The sequence below is a fragment of the Sebastes umbrosus genome, chromosome 12 (genome assembly GCF_015220745.1).
Source record: "Sebastes umbrosus isolate fSebUmb1 chromosome 12, fSebUmb1.pri, whole genome shotgun sequence".
Classification (NCBI taxonomy): Eukaryota; Metazoa; Chordata; class Actinopteri; order Perciformes; family Sebastidae; genus Sebastes; species Sebastes umbrosus.
The window spans coordinates 6,062,027-6,088,504 of record NC_051280.1 but is presented as its reverse complement, the minus strand read 5'-3'; the positions used below and the strand labels follow the sequence as shown (position 1 = coordinate 6,088,504).

The window sequence follows — 26,478 nt, the reverse complement described above, 5'->3', positions numbered from 1 at the left end:
ACACACCGATGGCTATGCCTTCGGTAGCAAGTTGGGGTTAAGTGTCTTGCTCAAGGACACATCAACATGTGACCCGGAGCAGCCGGGGATCGAACCACCGACCTTCCGATTAGGTGGACGACCTGCTCTACCCTCTGAGCCACACCCCCTCCCCGTGTAGTGTGTAGTGCCTTAAAAATGTGTTAATTAGTTTAATAAGTATAATCAGGAAGAGACCATTGATGTGTGAAGTGATTTTGGTGGTACTACACTGCATAATAATTGCGTTAACCCTTTCACTGTCACCTGACAATGGCCAAAGCTTATTTACTTCTTAGGAAAGCAAGAAACGGCCACCACAGCTTTGATACTTTTGAAATGGTATATTTATACAAAGTTGAGGACATGATTGTTACTGACAGTAATGTGAATCCAATGAACTGACATTTGTGTGTGCGTGTGTGTGTGTGTGTGTGTATGTGAATGTGTTCTTCTCAGAGTGGCAGTGTAAGAGCTGTACCATGGTGAATGCAGCCAGCAGTATTCTGTGTGAAGTGTGCGATAGACCTCGTTTGGCCACACGACCTCCGGTGACCCCGTCACACCCACCCATCACTCCCCCAAGACCACCAGCACCAGTACTGGGCATGCCCGGTGACCCTGACAGCCAAGTCAGTTAACTGTTTGTGTGTGTGTTGCTTATAAAGCTTGGTTTTAGCCATGCCAGCAGTATGGATTTTTCTGTATCATTACCATGAGGTTTACATTAATGGTTCAGACTGTCTCATCAATTATTGGACAGATTGCCATGTAATTTAGTACACACGTTTTTGTTTATGTTGAGATCAGCTGTACGTAGCGGAGCATCGTAAAACACTTCATTCAAACTGGACAGAAAAAAGCCTGTGGTGTTAATGCACAGGCTGAGCGGAGTTATTAAAAAAAAAAACTGAAGCCGGATCATGATCCGGATTGCCACCAAAATCGAATGGATTGTTCCTTGTACCACACCCCACCCCTCTAAAAATTTCCATCGCAGACTTTTGGAGTAAACCTCCAAACGGACAAACCAACAAACCAACACCGTTGAAAACATAACCTCCTTCCTAGGCCTTCGGCCTTGGCAGAGGTAATAATACCGAAGCCTTGGCGGAGGTAATAATACCGAAGCCTTCTTTTTACTGTAAGGGTTGCTTCTTGCTTATTTACACATGAATATTTAATAAAATTAAATATTCATGTGTTTTTTTCACATCACAGCAGATCTGAACTATCTTTTCTCCGTGTGTCAGACAGATATTAGAAATAATACACTAATAAAACCTGCTCATTCAAAGGAAACTGAAACACAATATCATGGTAATCAGAAAAGCTTCCTTTCCGAGAACAAGTCCTTTTAAATCAATTTCTTACACACACAGCCTTCAGAGTTAGTTAGAGCGAGACACACAGTGATTCTATTCTCTGCAGCAACATCTCAGAAAAGGAATCCTCACTTCACCTGATCTGTGTTCGTGTCTGCTGCAGGATAAACACATCGACCCCTTGACTAAAGCTTTTCTGCTGAGCAGCTCCCTCAAGGGGTCCTTGAAGGACAAAGATCTGCAGACCTCCATCAGTTTTTCCACCTTTTTTGCCCATTTTAGATTAACTATCCCTTAAAGATTATGTCACAACATTAATAACACTAGAGCACTTGGAAAATATGGGCTGCCAACCACCCTGAACCCTGATCTGAATGTGACAGAATTAGAAAAACTGTGAGTGTGTCTGTCTGTCCGCAGCTAATCTCTCACACTACTGGACCCATCAGCCTCATATTTTTTGTACTCATTTACGACTGTATGTTCAAGGACCTCTCGTGGTTGCGGCGATTCAGTCTTTGAAAAAACTATTTTATTGACTGTTTTATAGCGCCATTGACGGCTGACTCCTCACTCTTCTTGACCGGCCGGTAGGGGTCGCAGTGATCAACAACTGGTTCAGTAGCAGAAGGTGTTTCTGTTAAATCGGCTAGACAGAAACAAGCCTTACCTAGTCTGTGACAGGCCACATTTTGGTCTTTGTCGTGGCTCAAAAACTGACATCCATAGAAAGGTTTGGTCTCATTTTGAACCGGAGCATCTGCAGATTAATTCCATACCCGATATGTTACGATCCACTAAAGTTAGGCACCATACGAGATGAATAAATACCTGTTTTTGTTATCTTCGCCGCCATGACTGTAAGTAGATGGGACAATTTAGTGAGATTCAACACTATTTAATCGCGATTAATCGCATAATCGTCCATAGTTAATCGTGAGTAATCGCAAATTAATCACACATTTTTTATCTCTTCAAAATGTACCTTAAAGGGATATTTGTCAAGTATTTAATACTCTTATCAACAGGGGTGGGGGAAAAAAATCGAAATACCTATGTATCGCGATTTTTTTTTTTTTACGATTTTTAAATTTTTAATACCAGAATCGATATATTTGCTCCATTGGAGTCTATGTGGAGGTAGAAGGAAGTTACCGCTTTTATTGTTGTAGTCTGAGCCGCTACAAGCTAAAAATCGCAAGTTGCGTTAATGCGTTGAAGAAATTAGTGGCGTGAAAACAAATTTCCGTCAACGCGTCCGATTATTTGTTCAATAACACACCTCGTTTTGTACAATTTAGGTGACTTTATATGTGACTGATTATAGCTCAGGGCGTGCAGTTAACACAAAGACATTTACAAATACTTAGTGTCTCTCTCTCTCTCTGTGTCTCTGTGTCTCTCTGTCCAGTGGGTGTGTCAGTTCTGTACCTATCTGAACTACTCCCCTGCCACAGTGTGTGAGATGTGTGACCTGGCTCGTCCAGAGCCCGCCCCCCTGCCCGTGAGGCTCCGCCCTCCCTCTCCTGTCAGACGGGTCCCCGCCCTGCCAATCAAACCCAAACAGCCCGCCCCCGAGGACCTGGACTCCTGGAGGCAGAGGCTGATGAAGGACGAGGGACTGAAGCTGATTCAACTGATTAGAGCAAGTCACCTTCGTCACCTGTCCCTGCTGGATCTAGACCACATGTAGTGTGTCTGTATTCTAGTGTCCTTTTTATATCTGTGTCAGGACGGAGAGAAAAAAGGAGTGAGTCCAGAGGAGGTGTACACCAGCATGAGGGTAGCCGGGGACAGCAGCATCCTGCCATGCAAGTGGTTGAAGACGGAGCTTCCTCTGCTGTTAGACCAGATCAGGATGTCGGTGGCAACATCTCCCCTTCAGTCCGTTTGGGGCACAACAGAGCGCACAGTCAGTATGCTTCAACTTTATGTTTCCTCTGACTGTCACTGTTTTCTGTGACTGACTGACTTTTCTCCCAACACAGAGGCGGTCATGTGAAGCTCCTGCTGGGGATGTTGGGAAAGAGGCAGAAACTGATGGTGTGGTCCAGTTGTCCAGAGCGGAGGCCAAGCAGGCCTGGCTGACAGCAGGGGGCGACACTGAGAGAGCTGCCAGGCAAGCTCTGAGAGACAGACTCGCCAAGGTAACAAATACTGTATCTGTGCATGCATAGCATAGCTAACTAGCTAATTCCACCATGCCGCAGTGCTACACTGCTTATAGAAAATGAGCCGAACAGAGTCGTCACTCATCAGGTGGTCGCACTTTGACAAGTGTGTGGATGAAGCATTAAGTTGTTCAATTGTGCTCATTTACTCTGGTTCTCTGTGCCTCGTAACGTAACTACTCCACTGCTCCTTTAGTCATCCCACCTCCGGCATAGGTCATATAAGTGGTCGCCTAAGGCTCCATCTTCTGGGGGGCACTGGTCGCCCTCTAAAAAATAAATAAATACATTTATTTTAAATTATTTTGAATTATTTTATTTAATTTTATTTTTTTAATTTTAACTGTGACTATTTTATTTTAATTTGTATATTTGTGTGTGTTTATTTATTTATTTATTTTTGTACACTTGTTTTCCTTTTAGTTTAATTCCCTCTGGGTATTTTCCTGGGTGGGGGGTGGGGGGGATATCTATCAGTCCAAACATGTTTGTGCAGTGGATTGTCAGAGTGGTATTAACAAAATTCAGAAATAAACTCTGTTTAAAAATAAATAAATAAGTAAATAAAGATGCCGGTGAGCGCCATTCCTCATTTTCTGCATTGAGGTAACAAATGAATAAAGAAAGAAAGAAATGCACTTTTCAGCCCTGTAACTCTCTTTCTCACACTTTTTTTATCTTCTTATTTGTTAATGAAAGTGTTAATTGTAGTGAAACTGACTAAACACTTTTAAGCCAACAATATCAGGGACCAATTGTTTATTAAAATTATAATAAATACAGTTATTTATGAAGATAAAAAAAATCATAATTTTTGCTCGAGGGCTCGAGCCGTCCCTGACTGTGACCATCCTGCTATGTTGATTTGAATGGGTATGTCCAATCTACTATTCTATTTCTATGACTGTATGTCTCCGTAATGTTTAGAGATGCACAATAATATTCCACCGGTCTTCCTTTTGTCTAAAGGTGGTATCTTTTTTCGTTCTTCACCCTGTACCCTCTCAGGTGAAGGAGCTGTGTGCGCTGGGCTTCAGCGATGAGGCTCGCTGTCATGAGGCTCTGAGGCAGAGCAGCGGTGAGGTGAGGGGAGCCCTGGCCCTGCTGCAGCGACCCCTTCTGGAGCCGTTCCACAAGCACATCTGGAGCGACAAGCCCGAGCCTCCTGTAGACATCCATCACCCTGACAAGCAGGTGAGACCAGGCGGGCATATACAGACGTAGGCAAAGTTGTTGGTACCCTTCCGTTAAAGAGAGAAAAACCCACAATGGTCACTGAAATAACTTGAAACTGACAAAAGTAATAATAAATAAAAATTTACTGAAAATTAACTAATGAAAATCAGACATTGTTTTTGAATTGTGGTTCAACAGAATCATTTTAAAAAACAAACTAATGAAACTGACCTGGACAAAAAATGATGGTACCCCTAGAAAAGATGTAAAATAATGTGACCATAGGGACATATTAAACTAAGGTGTGTCCTGTAATTAGCATCACAGGTATCTTCAAACTTGTAATCAGTCAGTCTGCCTATTTAAAGGGTGAAAAGTAGTCACTGTGCTGTTTGGCATCATGGTGTGTACCACACTGAACATGGACCACAGAAAGCTAAGGAGAGAGTTGTCTCAGGAGATCAGAAAGAACATTATAGACCTTCATGTTAAAGGTAAAGGCTATAAGACCATCTCCAAGCAGCTTGATGTTCCTGTGACTACAGCTGCACATATTATTCAGAAGTTTAAGGTCCATGGGACTGTAGCCAACCTCCCTGGACGTGGCCGCAAGGGGAAAATTGATGACATATTGAAGAGACGGATAATACGAATGGTAACCAAAGAGCCCAGAACAACTTCCAAAGAGATTAGAGGTGAACTCCAAGGTCAAGGTACATCAGTGTCAGATCGCACCATCCGTCACTGTTTGAGCCAAAGTGGACTTAATGGAAGACAACCGAGGAGGACACCAAATCATAAAAAAGCGAGACTGGAATTTTCCAAAATGCATATTGACAAGCCACAAAGCTTCTGGGAGAATGTCCTTTGGACAGATGAGACAAAACTGGAGCTTTTTGGCAAGTCACATCAGCTCTATGTTCACAGACGCAAAAATGAAGCATCCAAAGAAAATAACACTGTACCTAATGTGAAACATGGAGGAGGCTCGGTTATGTTATGGGGCTGCTTTGTTGCATCTGGCACAGGGTGTCTTGAATCTGTGCAGGGTGCAATGAAATCTCAAGACTATCAAGGCATTCTGGAGCGAAATGTGCTGCCCAGTGTCTGAAAGCTTGGTCTCAGTTGCAGGTCATGGGTCCTCAAACAGGATAATGACCCAAAACACAGCTAAAAACACCCAAGAATGACTAAGAACAAAACATTGGACTATTCTGAAGTGGCCTTCTATGAGCCCTGATCTAAATCCTATTGAACATCTGTGGAAGGAGCTGAAACATGCAGTCTGGAGAAGGCACCCTTCAAACCTGAGACAGCTGGAGCAGTTTGCTCACGAGGAGTGGGCCAACATACCTGTCGACAGGTGCAGAAGTCTCATTGAGAGTTACAGAAATCACTTGATTGCAGTGATTGCCTCAAAAGGTTGTGCAACAAAATATTAAGTTAAGGGTACCATCATTTTTGTCTAGGCCAGTTTCATTAGTTTGTTTTTTTAAATGATTCTGCTGAACCATAATTCAAAAACAATATCTGATTTTCATTAGTTCATTTTCAGTAAATTTTTATTTATTATTACTTTTGTCAGTTTCAAGTTATTTCAGTGACCATTGTTGGTTTTTCTTTCTTTAACGGAAGGGTACCAACGATTTTGCCTACGTCTGTATAGTACCTGGGTGACCCGGGTCCAGTCACAGCTCACTACTTTCAGCCATCTTGATTCTGTTGCTAGTCTGGTAATTCATAAACTCTCTTTAGTTGCTCATCCTGCCCTCCGCATTAATATGTCTAAACACAACTAGAACTGTGTTTGGGGAGTTGTCTGCTTACATTTTCCCAAATGTTTCCAACAATTTTCAAACCAGAGAAATCCATAATTTGAATCAAGGTAAAGGTCCGTTTCATTTGGTTGCCTTTCACAGCGTTATGTGTCTTTTGCTCATGCGTCAGCGTTGTGGTTTTCTGCCAGAAGCCATAAATAAATTGACTTTTTTATCAAGTTTTAAGCCGCATTTTTAAGATACACTTTTTAGATCTTGGACGTTTTTATAAACTTTTGTATAATATAAGTTCATATTTAAGTTGTCTTGGCAACATATCTTACAATATTAGACTATTTAATATGCTGTTAATGAATTTAATTATGTATTTGGCATATTTCCCAGCGGACATTTTGGCCGTTGATAATTAAATCTGCTGGTCAACTAGACAAGATACCAGCAAAAAAACAGGATATGCCGACTAACGTAAACCCTGACTCTCTGCACAATTTATGCAATTTATACAATTAGTTTTTTTTGCATAGTCTTTTATTTCACACCTATATCTGCAGTACAACTTTGAGCCACACGAGGGAGCCTGAATGTTCGTATTGTTCTGATAATTGTAGCTTACTTATAAAATTGAATCTAATATGAAAGGCAGCGTACATTCTGTTTGTTTTACTGATGAGATGAAAAAAAAATGAGTCTGTTAACTCCGCCTAAATGCATTTATTTGGTCTCTTTTATAAAATATTTAACATGTGTATATGTTTTCAATAACGCATGCAAATGCAGTAAAAATGGTCAGGAACGTTCATTTACGCAGAAATTTGCTCTTCTCACCATTTAAAGATATAAGGCCTGTTGTGAAGTGGGTCAAGAGGATTTTTAAAAAGTGGGTCCCCCAGAAAAACAAAGTGTTGGGAAAGGCTGGGATAGCTGGCAGGATATGTGAAGTCAACCTTGTTGTATTCTTCTAGATAATTCCTGTCTTCTCTTTCAGCGCATATGTCGGAGGTTACTCGCGGTGTACGACCTTCCCAGCTGGGGTCGCTGCGAGCTGGCACTGTCACTGCTTCTGGAGCACAGCGCCCCCTACGCCCTGGAGGACGTAGTGCAGGCTGTGCGAGAGTCCCACGACAGGGAGTTCATCAAGAGAGTGCTGGCTAAAGAGTGTCCCATCTGCCTCTCTGTCTTCCCCCACAGCAAGGTACAGACACAGCGAGTGTTTCTGTGAGTGTTGAAGCAGCATTGAAGCGTGTCTTAAGTCATTTCCCGCTTTCTCGCCATCTCTCTCCTCTCTCAGATGCAGTCTCTGACGTCGTGTCAATGCTCCGTGTGCTGTGGTTGTTTCCAGCAGCACTTCACCATCGCCGTGAGGGACAAACACATCAGAGACATGGTGTGTCCGGTCTGCTGGGAGCCGGACATCAACGACCCCGAACACCTCAACAGCTACTTCTCCACCCTGGACATCCAGGTAGGACAGCAGCTGAGCCAAGAGAGGGATGAGGGAAGATATATGACAGGCTGTTCTGACATTTAATAGCTAGACTGGATATATATTGCAGATATCTACAATTCGGTTCTTCCTTGTCAAAATGAACATTTCAGATATCCACGACGTCATTCTTCTTAGGGACTAATGACATCACTTTTGCCGTTCATGTGTATTGGGCTTTCACATCCAGATATCCACAACTGCGTTATTGATATCTAGAATGAACATTCTGGATATCTGCAATAGAAATCTTTTAGACTAGGAGAAATGCTTTTATGGATATTTAAAATGTATTTACAGATAGGAGTGTGGTTTGATTAAATGTTAAAATGGCTCTCAACCTGCGGCTCTTTAGCTCCTCTCCAGCGGCTCCCTGTGGATTTTAAAAAATGGAAATGAATACCTGTTTTTTGTTTACATTTTCATTTATCATTGTTGTAGGTCTATGGTACGACGGTACGATGGAGTATTAGGGCCACATTGAGGGTAAAAAATAAATCTGAGATTTCGAGAATAAAGTCATAATATTATGAAAATAAAGTCATAATATTATAAAGTAGTAATTTTACGTGTTATTTAACTTTTTTTCTCCTAAAGTTATGACTTTATTCTCGTAAAGTTATGACTTTATTCTCGTAATATTACGACTTTTTTTTCTCGTTAAGTTATGACTTTATTCTCATAATATAACAATTTTTTTTTCATTAAGTTATGACTTTATTCTCGTAATATTACGACTTTTTTTCTCATAAAGTTATGACTTAATTCTCGTAAAGTTATGATTTGTTTCTCGTAATATTCTGACTTTATTCTGGAAATCTCCAATTTTTTCCCTCAATGTGGCCCTAATACTCTGTAGTACATTTGCACTTTGGCCCTCACTACATCAGACTTATATACTATATACTTACACTATAAGCTGTGTTATCTTCATCACAATGCTCAAATGTTTTGCGGCTCCAGACAGATCTTTTTTTTTTTCTTTGCCTAAAATGGCTCCTTCGATAGTAAAGGTTGCCGACCCCTGCCATAGACGATAGACTACCTGTGCCTGGTCACACCAGGAAGTGGCACAACGAAATTCAATGTGTCCTCGTGAGATAGGTGGTGCTGGGAGTTGATATAATGACTACTTTCACTCTCAGGCGCTCACCACACAGTGTGTTAATTGGAGCAAATGTATGTAATGTACCTTGGACTACAGCAAATAGCGTCTTGGTGTTCCTGCGCTATTTGCATGTATTCAAATGAGGTAATATGCAGACATTTGACGCTTAACGTTTACATTTCCATGCTGACTGGTTCTTGCTGCCTCTCAGCGACTGATCTCCAGGTTGTATTATTGTATGATATGCTTTCAGCTGCGAGAGTGTCTGGAGCCAGAAGTCTACGAGCTGTTCCACAAGAAGCTGACAGAGCAGGCTCTAATCAAGGACCCAAAGTTCCTCTGGTGCTGTCACGTGAGTACACCACAAGTCACTCTTTGGCTTTGTCAACTAGAATGATGGTGAACAAATTCATGGCTGCACAACGACCAGCACGAGCAGGTTTATGAATCCTTTACAACTGTTTTTGTTCAGCTTTTCATGTTTTATTCTTGAAGTGCAAATACTGCTGTATCATATTTTACAATATGATGTGACAACATTAAAAAGGATCTTAAGTAGAGTCAAATAGGCTCTACATGTTTGTCACACTGTCATTTCACAAGTGTGCATTCAGTTTAGTAAAGCGGATATTTGTATTATAATAATTTGCTTCTAATGTGAGAATAACTGTTTATCCAATACTTCGTCTTTGTTGTCTTTAAATCACCACAACTCAACTAAACACAGGGAACAATTTTCTAGGCCTGAACATGTTAACATTACTTAAAGGAAACCTAATGAATCTATTGGTACTAACCATGTCATACTAGCTTGTCCTGAAGGAGGATAAATAACGCTCCAAACTTACGCTATATTTTGGCGAGGAAAAACTGTCATGGTCATTTTTTCAAAGGGGTCCCTTGACCTCTGACCCCAAGATATGTGAATGAAAATGGGTTCTATGGGTACCCACGAGTCTCCCCTTTACAGATATGCCCACTTTATGATAATCACATGCAGTTTGGGGCAAGTCATAGTCAAGTTAGCACACTGACACACTGACAACTGTTGTTGCCTGTTGGGCTGCAGTGATATGAATATGATTTGAGCATATTTTTTTATGCTAAATGCAGTACCTGTGAGGGTTTCTGGACAATATTTGTTATTGTTTTGTGTTGTTAATTGATTTCCAATAATACATATATACATACATTTGCATAAAGCAGCATATTTGTCCACTCCCATGTTGATAAGAGTATTAAATATTTGAAAACTCTTCCTTCAAGATACATTTTGAACAGATAAAAAATGTATTACTAATTTGTTAATAATCACGATTAACTATTAACTCGATTGACAGCCCTAAAATAAGTTTATTTTTTTTCTTTCAATTAAATGTAGCTAACGACAACACTGATAACAATGCTTTCTCAAAGCCAGTGTATTCATATTCGATAATAATACTCCTTTCTACTGTTACTTCTCTTATCTGTCTCTCCTCTCCTCTCCTCTCCTCTCCTCAGTGTTCCTATGGGTTCATCTATGATGGAGACCAGCTTAAAGTCACCTGTTTTCAGTGTCGCAACAGTTTCTGTGCTCAGTGTAAAAGGCCTGTAAGTATTTGGTGTCCCTCTCTGTAGTGTTGATCTCCCTCTCTCTTCATGTTTTCTACGTACTGTGTTTGGTCTCACAAATCATCTTGTCTTCTCGCCCCAGTCATTACAGTGCTAGGGTGTCAGCGACACACTTAAATACTTCCAATGTAATAGGGATTAATAGACCTCACACTCCTCACACTTTAATTCATCAGTTTTCTCCCATAAATATGATCACACATATCCATAAATATATCAGTATCACAGAGCCGCTGGTAAGATAATTGTGCTTGCATGCATTGCTCATGCAGGCAGAAAGTCACTGGCCCAGTCCCAATGTCCACCCTAAGGCCTTCAGCCCTGAACCCTCAGGGACTTGACTGACATCACCTGGTAAATGGTTGAGTGTGAGAGGCTGCGAGGGCTTGAAATGGTATAAATATGAATGGGACGGCACTTTGCGGCAACATATGTTACCATGACGACGCTAACTGTGGGTTTTTATTTTACGTTTTTACTGCCTATTTGAACGTCTTCCAGGTTCTACTGGCTACTGTAATATTATTTGTATTATACTATTTGTAGAATTAGATTCCAGTGGTGGCGTTCCGTAGGAATGTTTCTGACTTGTGTGATCCAAACATTTCCAATAACTCCACAGCATTTTAAAGTCTAAAAGTCGACATTTACTGATAAAAGATATATGTAATCTGTTCCAAAATTCCCAACACGTTTTTATCCAACAAAATATTCTGCTTGAGTCCATATTTGTTGCCGTTTAGCCTTTCAAAAACAATACTTTCACTGCGGTCAAAAAACTGTTAACTCCTGTATTAAGTGTTTCAGATTAGACAGAGGACTCATCCCTTCTTCAGCTTTACCTAGTAGCCAGTTTATTAGTTCCACCTTCCTTGAACTGAGAGGTGTTTCTGTTATTGAGCCTAAACTCATTGATCTAAATGGGGAAAACAAAATAACAGAAACAGCTGTCAGTATAATACAGTACAGTTCAACAACACCACCAACTACATCTTACAAAACGACCATACCGTTGAATCAACACCTCTCTAAAACCGAGCATTAGAACCTTCATGAATGGACTAGCATTTATACAGTGCTATTCTACTTTAATGGACAAATCACTTGCCTCTCATTCACCCGTTCAATATATATTTGTAATGTTAGTAACAGAAGTCAGAGTCTGATGTTACTTTTTATCATTCGATACATTTGTATCCTTCTGAAATTTAAAATTAAAGTCTTTGTTTGTGGGACTGATTGTGGCAGTCCCTGTGGACAAAAGTGGTAGTGTTTCCATGAGCACCAGACTCCTTTTAGAAAACCTCTAATTTTACTGCAGCAGGGTCTGACAGTCTGCCCCGCGGCGTCCTGGTTCTGGTCTCCAGTACCTCCCTTCGTCTGATTTTCCCAGAATCCAACCCGGTGACACTGATTACGAGCATTAAGAATAACTATATAGAAATAACCAATCTTCTCAGTGATGGTCTCGTTTACTTATATGGGTCATATAGAGGCACCAGGATTACATTGAGACTGTTTCATAACCAGTTAAAAGTTCCTCACAGTGACTTTAAGTGAACTGGTACTGAATAGTTTGTTAGTATAGTTATAATGTTAAACGTAGTGAGCCAACTGAGGAAAAGGGCAGGTGGTTAGCAGTGGAACATACACTAAATGAGTGTTTCTGTATTGTGTCTGCAGTGGGAGTCTCAGCATGCAGGTCTGTCCTGTGAACAGTACCAGTCATGGAAGAGAGAGAATGATCCAGAGTACCAGAGACAGGGCCTGGCTGGATACCTCAGAGACAACGGCATCAGTAAGCACACACACACATTACTACGGTATTATTTTCTAGCAGCAGTTGTTAAAGGTAAGATGTTGCTCTACTTTAGCATATAGACAGCAGGGTTTCCTCCAGGCCACGTCTAATTAAGCATAATCACAACGATTGGTAAACTCCCAAGGCAGCACACAACCACCACTACATTTCACCACACCCAACTTTATTAAACTCTGTTATTTTCTATCATAAAACACTGTGACAATGAAGCTGGTGGGTTATACTTCTGCCATTTGTTTATGAATATCACTAAGCTGCAGGAGTACAGAATCACTACTGGGAGAGACATTACACTTAAACAACTAAAGTTCACACTACACGACTTTCAAAGTGGTCAGATCTCTGTACCGTTCACACTACACAACCTGCTGTCTTGTAATCGGGAGTCTTGAAGTCTTTGTGGAATCCCTGATGAGATCTCCAAACTGGTTTAGTCACGAAAACACTCGCTCTCATTGTCTGTAGCTCCCTGACAGACTCCCCAAAGATAGATAGATGGACCGATACCGATAACGCATCGGATATCGGGCCGATACTGACTCAAATAGTTGGATTGGATATCGGTGACATTGGGGTCGATCTATTCTATTGAATTCTATGTTTATATACTATATACATTATAGACTGGAATTTTAATTCCTGTTTACTTTTTGAACAATTTGTTGCTGCATTAAAACAGTTTAAACCTTAATTGTAATTCCTGTTAGTTTTGACGATTTTTTACCAAGTTGTTGGTGTACGATTTAATATTTTAATAATAAATAACAATTCACAAGATTTGTGTTCTGTTATCTATATGTTGATTTGTTATATTTTGTTTTACAAAGTTAGAAAAGCGATGCATAAGTCAAGCCTGGTGTTGTCCTAACACATAACAGAATGATCCCAGTCACTTCCTCACAGTGAGGCATACAGCTTATGAATTAAACACTGGTATCGGATCGGTACTTGCTATCGGCAGATACCCAAAGCCCAGGTATCGCTGTCCGTACGTATTGGGACTGAAAATGTCAGATCGGTGCATCCCTACCTGAAGAGGTCCAAATATTTAGCATGCTAGAACCACCGGCAAACCTCTGAACTCATGTCTTTGAACGGTTCACACATACAGTAGCACTCTAGCGGCGATGAGCGAGCGTGCGATGAGCGAGCGCCGATGTTGCGAGCGCCAAGACAACGCCGATTTGCCTCTGATCTGGGGCTTTTGTCGGGGAGCTCCAAAAACTGTCTGCAAGTGGAAAATCAGGGCTAAAGTCGCGTAGTGTGAACTAGGCATAATATAAGCAAAAAGCAATAGAGTTTATCTTTGAGTGGATTCTAGGCAGGTTCTGATGGTCATTCGTACGGTGGCCAAGAAGTGTCGAACAAATGCAAAAGCCCCAACGCAAATTCAAAATCCACAACACTCATTTGCGTTGTGACTTTTGCATTCGTTCGACACTTCTCGTCCACCGTATGTTTGAGTTGAATTCGGTGGTCGTGTCTGCAAAACCAGGTCTGTGTTAGTACAGATCTAATTGCTAGCTATAATCAATAAATTTAGTCCATGTGGTTTCTAAGCATGTGCTTCACAGAGGGCAGATCAGGTGAGGCTAAGCTGGTGGTGTTCAGGTGAAATGTAATGGTCATTTCTCCCGCCCTTTTGATCATTTCCTGGCTCATGCTTAGCCCACAATGACACCCAGTCTTTGTAGTGAAGCAGCTTGCCTTCAGTTTGACCTTCCAACAGGACTCACACGGGTGAAACACATTAATTCAGTGAATAAATAATCTATGCACACTGTGTGCTTTTTTTGTACTATTGAAAATTTCCCTCAATGTTCTGACACTGCCTCCCTGCTCTCTCTCTGTTTTCCCTCTTCCTCTTCCTCGCCATTCACATCCTGCCTGTCACTCCTCCTCCTCCTCCCCCTCCTCTTCTCCTCCCTCCCTCTAGCCTGTCCTAACTGTCGCTTTCAGTATGCGCTGTCCAAAGGAGGCTGCATGCATTTCTGCTGCTCACAGTGCCGTTACCAGTTCTGCAGTGGCTGCAACAACCCCTTCCACACCGTGAGTCTGACACACGCTGTCATCCTACATCACGATTTCATGCTGTAATTATCAAAACAGTAATGGAGAAAGTATTGTATTTTATTAGATGGAATGCTGGACCACATATCACTGTTTATTACTACCCAGTAATTATTATTATTACTAGGGCTGTCAATCTATTAAAATATGTCATCGCGACTAATCACGATTAAATAAATGGCCATGTCAGTTTTTCGTCGCCAAAATTTAGCGTAAGTTGGAGGGTTATTTAACTTCCTTCGCGACAAGCTAGTATGACGTGGTTGGTACCAATGGATTCATTAGGTTTTCTAGTTTCATATCATCTTCACTCTAGCTAATAATATTGGTAATATTACAACTTTTTTTTCTCGTTAAGTGATGACTTTATTCTCGTAATATTACGACTTTTTTCTCGTAAAGTTATTAATTTATTCTCGTAATATTAACGTTAAAGTGGCTAACGTTGATTGTGTTGTAAATTAGCAAGTATCTTTGTATTTTACTTCTTTTAAAAATAACAGTGTGATGAATGAAAATATACAAAAATACATTAAGTTCTTAAAGGGTAAATTTGCTGATGTTCAACCAGTGTTTGATTTCCCTCTGTGCTCCCCCCCCCCACCCCCCCGCCCAAAGCAAAAGTCTGCTTGATGATGTTAAATGACGTTTTGCGTCGTCTGGCAGACTCTCGCCAGCAAATGAGCAGGGATCTCCGGGCACCGGCAAGACGGAGGGAAGCCAAACATCGTTCATTTGCACGTACCACCCACATACAAATGATACAGAGCTGGTTGAAAATCAGCAAAGTTTCCCTTTAAAGTTCAAATAAAAGTCATTCTACAAACTGCAAGCTGGTACAAATTATTAGGTTTATACAGATTTTTTTTCTTTTAGAACAATGTTTAAATTGTCCGAGTATACTTCTCTAAACATTAGTCCTTAATAAAAAAGGTAACATTTGTCTAATCATTGCTTTGTGTCACCTTGAATGACAGTGTTACCTCACCTATAAAAAGCCAGTGCCATAATCCTCCGTCGTTTTTATCAGTCTTTCATTGAGAGTCTCCTTCGTTTTTCTTTTATCTGTTGTTTTCACAGCCTCTCAGTTAAAGACCGAAACAGTCTCAACAGTATTGTTAAAATCTGTTCTAAGATTATTGGTGTGAAACAGAGAGATCTGAATTCCTTTTGTAACCGTCAGATCCTCCGTAAGGCTGAATGTATTTTGGTATCTTCTGGTCATGTGCTTTCTAGTGACTTTTCTCTGTCGCAGTCAGGACGTTGTTATGGTTTACCGGTTTGTAAAACGAACCGCTATTCTAAATCGTTTATCCCCTCTGCAATCAGATTATCGAATGCTCCTTAGATTTTGCATTTCTTACGGACTTTTATCTTTTTACCATCACAGATCCTTTTATCCCTTATTAGACTGATCCTTCTATTGTTCAGATTCAGTCTGTTTATTTATAAATTAGTCTCATTTACATCAGTAATCGTATTAGGTCCTGTTTTATATTTTTAGCTTACATATATTGCTGTTGTTGTGTGTCACTGTGTTTTATCTCTGTTTTTATGTTTTTATGTACAAGCTGCTCCAAACCAATTGCCCCTAGAGGGATTAATAAAGTTGTTTAAATTGAATTTAATTGAAGCCCTTCACAAATAAAATGTATTATTATTAAAAATGGAGTGAACTTTGAAATACTTCAAACACATTTGGTGTGAATGCACCTTTATCACAAAGTTGATTAACCTTTGGCATACCTGAACAAGTGACAGGTGTCTCATGTTCTCCTGTCTTCCTATCAGACCTGTGCAGTGGACGAGTGCAGTGTGTCTGGATTACATGCCCATCATCCCAGAGACTGCCTCTTCTATCTCAGAGACTGGGAACCTTCCAGACTGCAGGCTTTACTGCAGGTACACACACACACACACACACACACACACACATCTGCATGTGAAAGCATTGCCTCAAGATTTCTGGTGCTCAGAACATTGAGAAATACTATATTTTACTATATTACTATAGTATAATCTGCAGACCTCACTGTGAACTGTGCACCAAAAAAGGTAGATGAAAACTGTTTCGATGAATTCCCTTTTAAGATAGATTTTTCGGTGTAACACAATTCAGCTATTGTTGTTTGGGAAAATCCAAGTAATTATAATGAATATCTTCACGTGGCAATCTACGGTGACCCTGAGGTGCAAAACACAACATTTTGGAAATACGTTAACAAATTAGGAAAAGACAACAAAAACGACAATATTTCAGGTCACAACATCACACCAAAGAAGACGCATTTCAGGAAATACAAGGAAACAGAAAACCAAACATTTCACGGAACTAAATGATTAAGTTGATATATTTATTTTACCTCGCAATGCACTCTCAGTACCTACCGTTTATTGCTAACTGCACATTCTACAGCTCTCACATGTCTTGTGATATCACAAATGGACAGAAATCCTGGCAGCTTGTTTCAAATGCAAAGTTTCTGAATACGGGCTGTGTGTATTTCCCTGTGGATTGAGCGTTTTGATACTTTCACAGTACTTATATAGGACTTAAGCCTGCTTTATAATAAAAAACATGAAAATCTCATTTTTTTATAATATGGGACCTTTAAACTTGATGTAGCAGATTCAAACGTTAAACCCAAGAACTAGGTCTGACACCGTCCCATAATGAAGGATACCTGTAAATCACTTTAAGCTGAAATAAATGTTATTGATTGTGAATATTATCTGCGATAAATACCATAGACTCATTCATTTTCTAATCAGTGTTCTATTAGCTGCAATACTAGTAGTGCAAAACATTTCACAAAACACAACAATATTTAAAAAAAAAAAAACAGCATTTCACAAAACACAACAAAACCAAAACCAAAACATTTTCGAAAAACACATTTCTCAAAGCAGTTTTGTTATTCTGTTTTCCGAAATGTGGTTGTTTTTTTGTTTTTTTTGTTGTGCTTTCTAAAATGTTATTCTGTTATATGTTTGTTTTCTATGTTGTTTTGTCCAATGTTGTCGTGTTTTGCACCTCAGGGCCACCGTACAACTGTGTAAATCAGACTAATGCGAGTAACCAGTGTTCTCCTTTTCTTTGTGACTCACAGAATAATGGAGTGGCGTTCAACACTGAACCCCCTCCTGGAACACAGACAGGTAGGTTTGACAGAGCCGGGCTGTCTTTGCATTAGCTGGCTCGACAAAACCTAAAGCCCTGATCAGAGATAACGGGTACCACGACTGTAGTTAGCAACTTTCTTTGTTGACCAGGTTGTCCTCATCCGGCTCTGTGTGGGTTCCCGTAAAAGGGGGTATTTGGTCATTTGGCTCTTCTACTTCAGTCAAGAGGAAAAGGACGTTATAATGGATAGCCATAAAGAATATAAATCTTTTGCATATATATAATTATTTAGATATAAATAATATCTAAAGCCATACTGAAAACTAAATGAACTGAGCCTGTGGACAGTTTTTTTTCTACTCATTTGGACCAACACGTTCAGTAGCCTCCTGTATGAAGTGGAATGAAGTAGACAGTGCTAGCAGCGTGGTTCTTAGGTTGCCAATGTCGGTCTGTTTCTGTTGGTTAGTCGGTCCACTGCTCTGGTCCAGACTTTCAGGGATTTCAGGGATTGCCATGACATTTTGTAGACATCCATGATCCCCAGAGGATGATTCCCACTGACTTCGGTGATCTCCTGACTTTTCCTCTCGCGCCACCAGCAGGTCAACATTTAAATTTTTCCAGTAAAATATCTCAACATACCAAATGGATCGACGCAAAGTTGTCACTATGACATTCAATAATGGACGTTCAGATATGGAAGATTTAAAATGCCTGAATAAAGAAAAAAAATAACTGAAATGCAGTACTTGTGATATGTATTTCCTTTTATGTATGTATTTACTGTGTCATAATTAAATGAAAAACATGATAATTATTTAACATGCATTTTCTATGCCACATTAAAATCAAATCACAACACAGAAAACAAAGTGAAGAGGTGTATTGCATTTCAGTGTTGACCAGCAGAGAGCAGCAAAGACATGCCAGTACTAAATACAAACCATTGCCATTAGCGGTGTTAATTTCATTAACGAAAACTATTAAGCAATATGTTTCAACAACCTTTTTTTCCGTGACTAAGATGAGACAATGACTATGGAGGACCACAAGAGTCACGTAGATAGTAACAGAACATTTAACTGATTAATAACTAATCGTACAGTAAAAAATAGGCATTAATAAATGTGTTTAAAAATAATTTATTCATCTTTGAATAAATGGACAAAATTACAAAGTATTTCATTATTTGACATTTTATGGGGCATTAAAAACATGAATGAAATACTGTATTACACAATCAAATATTATATTATAAAACAGTCAATAAGTACATCCTTTAAAAATACATTAATGAATTAATTCATAAATAAATAATAGAGTTTAAAAAGAGAAATGAATAACTGAACAAATTTAATTAAAAATACTGGTTTTAATCAGGTATTTAAAAGGGCAACTTCTTTTCCCGTTAGTATTAGCATTTCCCCGCTGCTTTTACTAAACGTATTAGCTATTGGATTTGCTGAGTCATTTAGCTTCAACGTGACCCTCTCTGTCCTCCGCTAAAAAAACGAGCTGAATCAATGCAAATTCCCTTTTTTTCTCTGGTCTCTGTCTCTCTTTCTACAGTATATTTTTCTTCATCCCTCTCTTTTTCAGGTCTGTGTGGAGTGATAGAGCAGAAGGATGAGGGAGGGCAGCAGCCAGATTCAGCCTGCGGAGCTCAGACCCAAACTGGACATGCTGGACTCTGCGAGTATGATGACTTTGTTCAGTATTACCAACCAAAGCAACATGTTATATGTGTCTTAGGCCCCGACATGTTATATTTGCTACACTTTTATATAACTGGTTGTACCAACCTAGTTATAGCATAAGTATTTACTAGATTTACACATTACTAACTCAAATGAGTTGCACCACATAAACGAGTTGTTTAACTCACTGAACTAACTAATAACACTAACGCTAGCTGGACCCGTTTAGACTGAATAGGAAAATAGAGAAGATGGAATATGCCTGGCATATCTGTGTCTGTATTCACCCAAAACTAAATAAGGAAAATCTAGAGTACAGTACTCTTTTGGGTTCATTTATTTACAGTCAGTAGACTGACAACGGGCCTGGGGACGGCCTAAAGCAGTGGAGAGCAAAGAAAGAGGTGAAGGAGCAAAAGAAGGGAAAGGATTAATCAAACAGACAAAATAAAGAAATAATAAATAAATACATAAAAGTCTGCCCTGGCCCGGTTTTCCCAGCCACTCTCAGACATGGTGTCGATGTCTAGAGCCTTCATGTCTCACATGCAGACATCTTTGAAGCGCATGTGGGGGCTGCCTGTTGTTCTACTCCCAGTTGCCAGTTCTCCATAGAGGAGGTCTTTAGGGATGCGACCATCCTCCATGCGACAGACGTGGCCCAGCCAGTGCAGCCTGCTCTGGCTGGGCTGAGTCTACATGCTGGTGAGGCCAGCACGGGTCAGAACCTCGGTGTTGCTTGCTTTGTCTTGCCAGGAAATGCCCAGGATGCGGCGGAGGCTTCTCAGATGGAAGGAGTTGAGTCATCTCTCCTGTCTGCTGTAGGTTGTCCATGTCTCGCTGCCGTACAGCAGTGTACTGATGACGCAGGCGTTGTGTACTGCCATCTTGGTCTTAACTGTTATTAACTTAACTTAACTGCTCTATTTTGTAGGTTGCTTGTAATGCACTATTTGTTTTCACTTTGCCCACTTTAAAAAGTAATACAAAAAAGAAATACTCCTCAAATTTCAAAATGTTACAGCAACAATGACGATAGACTAAGTGATCAAATAATGTTGGTTAGTTAGTGTCACGTCCCAGTAAGGTCAAGGGTTAAGGGAAGAAGTCATAAGCTAAGGTGTTGTCAGGCGTAAAGTTGCTGTTTATTGTAAAAGTGAGTCACTCAAAAGAAACAAAACGGGCTGCAGTCAGTAACAAACAATGACACAGCAAACAAAAGAGCCAACACCACCGTGTCGGTAGGCAAATGAAAAACAGGAAAGGGCTGCGGATGGCGCCAAAATCAATGAACAAATAAAACCCAAGTGCTACAAACTAGAACTTAAAATCACAGCCGACTAGCTGGCGAACAACCCAAAGATCAGAACAAGAAAGAAAAATATTTTTTTTACTACTCTCGCTGTTAGTGGTAGCCACCCCTTTACCTATTGTCTCTCTATAACTGAAAAATCCTAACAGAAAATGCACAGCAGTATGTACCCTAAAATTAAACTAATCCCTGCCCAGTCCCAAACAAAGTGAAAGTGTCTCTATAACCACAAAGTGCTAGGCTAATACCAAATCTACCAATATACCAAGCTACTTCCTATACAATCGAGTTAGTTATTCTACAGCGAAGAAGCACAGAGGAGGACTGATCAAGCAGAATCACAGCTGCCCTGCCGTTGAGCTCCGGGCCTCTTTTATAATGTTCCACGGGAGTGGTGGACAGCACCGATGATGTCACACTACGACGGAGGGAGAAGCGGACGCTGCAGGAACCGATCATCGCCATGGAAACCCCAGCAAGGCGGACCAGCCCCAGCAGCATGGAGAAAGGCAGAGCTCTGAGATCTCACACACCAGTTAATCATGACAACATTGAAAAAAAAAAATACAAAACCCGTAACAGTTTTAGCATACTAAGAATGGCCAAAACTACAAAAAAAGTGTGTTATGATCAGTACTAGCAGGAGGCTGCCCATCTCTGCTGTGTGATCATGATCTAACATGGCGTTGTTCTGGTACGCAGGAAGCATTACCGGGAGTACCTGGTCAGCCTGATCAACAGCCATTCCATCGACCCGGCCCCCCTCTACAGCTCCAACGAGCTGCTGCTGGCCTGCAGGAGGTACAAGGTGGACGACGCCCGCAGGGACGGAGAGGACGGCTTCACCTACTACAGCAGACTGCTCGAGGTCAGTGTGTGTGTGTCTGCATGTGTATGTTGGATTAATAAATGTGACTTTGGTGACGTCAGTCAGTCCACCACTTTGGTCCAGACGTAAATATCTTAACAACTAGAACCCCGAAGGATGAATCCTAAAAACTGGTGATCCCCTGATCATTTTAAAGCTAATCTCTATAAACAGATTTCTGCTTATGAATGCAGATATCTGTAGGCAACGGGACAAGATTTTTTTATGGGAAGCGTTCTGGTTTGTAGTCCAAGCAGTTTTGACCAATCTCTTTTGAGCGTGCAGGTAAACAGCGCGTGTGCAGATCAAAAGAGGCCGAGACGCCATCTCTGAACCCATCAGCTGTCGTCTGACAGTTTAGCTTTTTATTGGCTAAAAAAATGAACTGATAACTGAGTGTAAACTGGCAACTTGTGAAACAGTCTCTCAACTCCAGTCTCGCGTCTCAAGTTGCTGATCGGACTGTAAACAATGACCGACGCACGGAAGAGGAAGTCTTGGCCCGGATATCCGCTCTCTGGATATACCGGAATCACAGAAATATTCTGTCTGTTGCGCCCCCGGAGGCTAAATCGTTGTAAGACTGATAGCCGCTGGGTTCCGTGATTGTTTTAAAGCTATGTCTACATGTCAAACAACTATCACTGGATTACTTTGACACTGAAAAACATGATTAATCTCAGGCGCGTTCTGCAGTTCATCATGATAACAGCTTGTTTTCCTGATATCTTCTTCCTACATGGTAATACATTGTTCTGATCAGATGAAACAATACCATCCTTGTGGACTTTGTAAATATATATTCCATATATCATACTGTATGAACTAATATGTTCTATACACTTGATTCAATCTATGATATTGAATTTTGACACAGGGACACTAACACCTCGTTGTGGTCTTTCTGCAGAAACTGATGGATGAAGTACCGCTCGGTGACAAGGTGCCACGCAAGAAATAATGAGTCACTTCCTGTTTCCTGCGGTGATCATTTGACCTTTCAACTTAAAACTCAGCTACGAGAGACAAAAATGGCAAAACGGTTTCCTTTAGCTTTTGGAATCTGGAAATGTGAACTCATGTTCCAGTGATGGTGTAAATACACAGGAGTGTCATCTCCGAAGCTTTGCCTGAGTGCTTTTAATTAGTTTCATTTAATCGGTGAGATATTTCACATAAGGTTTAAATACTGTTGGTTTCAGCTGAGAGCTTTAATCTAAATTAAAACACAGCAAAAAAAATGTGATGGAAACGCCACTCCACACCATCTGGGGCCCATATCAACAGCCTGGCTCTCTTTGAGTTGCTTATCTTCACTGAGTCTAACTGGTATCATGAATCAACTGGCTCACTTAACTCCAGTTTACTGATCTAACTTTGAGCACATTACTGGGGCAGCTTTCTGAATTACGAGCCAATCACATCAACAGAAAAGGGCCCACTGTTATTATTTGATGTGGGACAAGATGAAATTCCCAGGAGTTATGCAGCAGCAGGTAAAAGACTGATGGAATAAAGACACAACTAGTATAAATTAAAGCTGGGGTAGGTAATGTATTTTAGAAACATTTTTGTTATATTTATTGAAATTCTCAGCAATCAATAAATCAAATGCTCTGACAAAAAAAAGGAAAAGATCCGGTATCCGTGGCTGTCACAGGACTGTACTAGCCATGTTGGTTATTTATGTTCATTATACTGTAGGGGTGTAACGGTACACAATATTCATGGTTCGGTATGTACCTCAGTTTTGGGGTCACAGTTCAGTACGTTTTCAGTACAATAGGGAAAACAAAGAAAATGCAGAAAATTACTCTTTTTTTTTCATTTTATTTCGAAAGCTATTGAATGTTAACAAACATTTGTGTTAACATTCAACAGTTGCTCATTGTCCATAATTCTTACTTTAACAGTTAAGGCACTCAAATACTGACATATTGTCAATAAAATATAAATAAATAAGAGAAATGTCTGTTATGTTAATGTAATATAATGTAAATGTAACCCAGTTTCCCCCCACCCCGGGATCAATAAAAGTATTTCTGATTCTGTAATGCTCCATCATGTTGATAATTCCTCAACTGCGGCTTGTGCTCGTTCATACAGGGCAGGCACAGCAGATTGACACACAAATCATAGCGTGACTCAAAACACTTTGACCATATGCATTAATTCTGTATTGTTTACGATCGAGTGTGGTCGCATACGCAGCGATAAACACTATCATTAGTTGCTTTGGCTCTCTCTGAGTAGTAGACACCGAAAAGGATGTCGCGGACTGAGCCAAACGTCCTGCGCCGAACGGTTCATTACAATTACACGTATTGTTACACCCCTATTACTTTAATTATGATCATTTTGGGGGAGTGTCTTTGGAGGGAGGCCTGACGGGACGGACTGTCAGTGTTGCCGACTTGGTGACTTTCTCTCTAGATTTAGGGATTTCTGGAGCTAGTGCTGCTAGCTACTGTTACTGGAAAAGAGTTGGCAACACTGGACTGGGTTTTTAGGTTGTATAATTTTTTTAATCTAGCATACACTTGCTGGTTTCTCCAATGTTACCTACCCAAGCTTTAAGGAGGAATAGAAGTAGTAGAAACAATATCCTGATATTAAGTCTAAAATGTATTTGTGGGGCTGTTCTTGCATAATGAAAAAGCTATTGCAACTAAATGCAATATACTTCAAAACAGCAACCAGTGAAGTAAGCAGCTAAAGCTAGAGATGAAAAAAAATAAAAAATTTAAAAAGAAAATAACTCTTAATAAGGTTAATTTGGCCATAATATTGCATTTATAATATACTGGGAGCTAATGAAGAAATTGAGCACAACTAGTATCCTGCAATTGTTGTTTTTTAGCGTTTTTTTAAACCCAGAGTGCACAGATGGTTGGGTTAAAATCATGCCCTCTATGTCTGACGTTATCATCATGGATGTATAAAAAATGCTCTTTATTACTTGTCACTTTATTGTGAAACTCAACACTTTTGTCCCTGTCAGGATCCTGTAGGCCAATTTCTGTTTCCCTCGGATGGTGAAGTCATGACCCGCCCTACTCTGCCTCTGATTGGCTAGTACTAGGTTGGGTTAATTAGGATTAGGCATGAGGAGTTAGATTGGTTAGGGTTAGGTTAAGAATATCAGGGTAAGCCAATCAGAAGCAGAGTAGGGTGGGTCCTGTAGACATGGACAGTGATCTGATTGGTCAGTAGTTGGGCTGTTGACACGTTTCGATCCGATCCTCTGAACTGAATCTCGACTGGAGTGGTTAGCCGTGCAGCATAGGTTACCATGGTGATCTCCCCCATGATGGCCCCAGGTCTCGTACTACATTGTCATATCATGAAATCCTGTGTTTACTGCACATTCGTTATTGTTGTGTTTTATTTATTGTGTGTAAAATGAAATACTATGATTGTGCATGTTTAAACTTGAGAGTATTGTATCGTAATCCGCTATATTATCAGTATTTACAGATGGTTTGTCTAGCATTCACTGTTGCCGATGGGGCGTTGCAGATGAAGTCCCTGTCTTACAAGGCCTGAATGAAACTAATTTGATTGGTTGCTGTGAATGTGATTGATATGCAGCAGTATGCCCAACATGGTGAATGCGTTTCATGAGAGTGTTATTCTTTAACTGAGAGATACGCCCCTGAAGTGTGAATCCCAGCCAGAGTGCATGTGGTGGTCTGTACTGTACTCAAAATAAATGCTTATAATAAATCATGTCACACATGTTTGATTTGAGTCTAACATGTCATTGTTGATGTCATGATTAGGGTGATGTACTATATGACTGGATTTAACCAAAAAGTGTTATTTTGCCAACCTCTGTCCATAAAGCAGGTGAACGGCAGGAACACCTACAATATAGTGGTCAAAAAGTCAAAAGCTTGACACATGTACTGTTTTAGGGAGGGTGGGGGGACTATAATATGTCATATATAACTCTCATGAATGATATCAGGTCATTTTGAGACATAGATAACCCTTCAGTGACATGGTAGGAGTTGTAATCTCTTTTTGGCAACTGTATTTTATGGGTTGTAGGCATATTACCGCTTATATTTAAACTGACAACTCACAACAACTATGAAAAGGGGCAAAACACCCACAGAGAGACACAAAATGACTACAAAGAGACACAAAGCAACCACAAAGAGACTAAAAAAGATCATAAAGAGACATAAAATGACTACAAAGACTCAAAACATCTACAAAGAGACTTGCAATGACTATGAAAAGGGGGAAAACAACCACAAAGAGAAACAAACTGACTACAAACAGACACAAAACAACTACAGACTCAAAACAGATCTACAAAGAGACTCACAATGACTGATTGAATGTAATGGGGCAGAACAACCACAACGAGACACAAAATGACTACAAAGAGAAACAAAATGTGTGCAAACAGACTCAAAATATCTACAAAGAGACTCAAAACAACTATGAAAAGGGGCAAAACAACCACGAAGATACACAAAATTACCACAAAGACTAAAAAAAGACTATAAAGAGACACAAAACAACTACAAAGAAACACATAATGACCACAAAAAGACACAAACCACAAAGACCTTTGTAACGACTACAAAGAGACAAAAACAAAAAGAGGCTGAACACCTATGAAGTCTGTGTGTCTTGCTCCTAGTTAGGAGAGGTGGGGGGGGACCACCTTTGCCCCCCATCTACAGACGTTTGTGTACTTTATGTCTGGGTCTGTTCTCCTGCTTTAATGCTACAGTTTACTGTACAATGCTATTTTAGACAGTATATTCTTCCAACTCTGTGGCACCAGTTTGGGGAGTTATGAGTGTGAGACGACCTTTATGATGGACACATTCAGTGCTGCACAGTATAAAATGATGTGGTGATGGCTGAACAGGGAACTGCTTAAGCACTG

The 26,478-nt window shown here is 40.2% G+C and overlaps 1 protein-coding gene across 12 annotated transcripts in view; it reads left to right on the top strand.

Annotated features, from left to right (window-relative positions):
- The window catches only part of LOC119499098 (E3 ubiquitin-protein ligase RNF31), a 56,864-nt gene extending 31,552 nt beyond the window's left edge, over positions 1 to 25,312 (top strand). For all 12 annotated transcript variants that reach the window (XM_037788292.1, XM_037788289.1, XM_037788295.1 and 9 more), the window contains 16 exons: positions 478 to 650; positions 2,755 to 2,988; positions 3,076 to 3,255; positions 3,332 to 3,490; positions 4,523 to 4,708; positions 7,454 to 7,660; positions 7,757 to 7,930; positions 9,313 to 9,411; positions 10,563 to 10,652; positions 12,357 to 12,471; positions 14,432 to 14,544; positions 16,357 to 16,467; positions 17,676 to 17,724; positions 19,292 to 19,388; positions 21,404 to 21,569; positions 22,480 to 25,312. In XM_037788292.1, the coding sequence (XP_037644220.1) occupies positions 478 to 650; positions 2,755 to 2,988; positions 3,076 to 3,255; positions 3,332 to 3,490; positions 4,523 to 4,708; positions 7,454 to 7,660; positions 7,757 to 7,930; positions 9,313 to 9,411; positions 10,563 to 10,652; positions 12,357 to 12,471; positions 14,432 to 14,544; positions 16,357 to 16,467; positions 17,676 to 17,724; positions 19,292 to 19,388; positions 21,404 to 21,569; positions 22,480 to 22,530 (2,204 nt within the window). In that variant the 3' untranslated portion in view covers positions 22,531 to 25,312. The remainder of the gene's footprint in view (positions 1 to 477; positions 651 to 2,754; positions 2,989 to 3,075; positions 3,256 to 3,331; positions 3,491 to 4,522; positions 4,709 to 7,453; positions 7,661 to 7,756; positions 7,931 to 9,312; positions 9,412 to 10,562; positions 10,653 to 12,356; positions 12,472 to 14,431; positions 14,545 to 16,356; positions 16,468 to 17,675; positions 17,725 to 19,291; positions 19,389 to 21,403; positions 21,570 to 22,479) is intronic.
- The last annotated feature ends 1,166 nt before the right edge of the window (positions 25,313 to 26,478 follow it).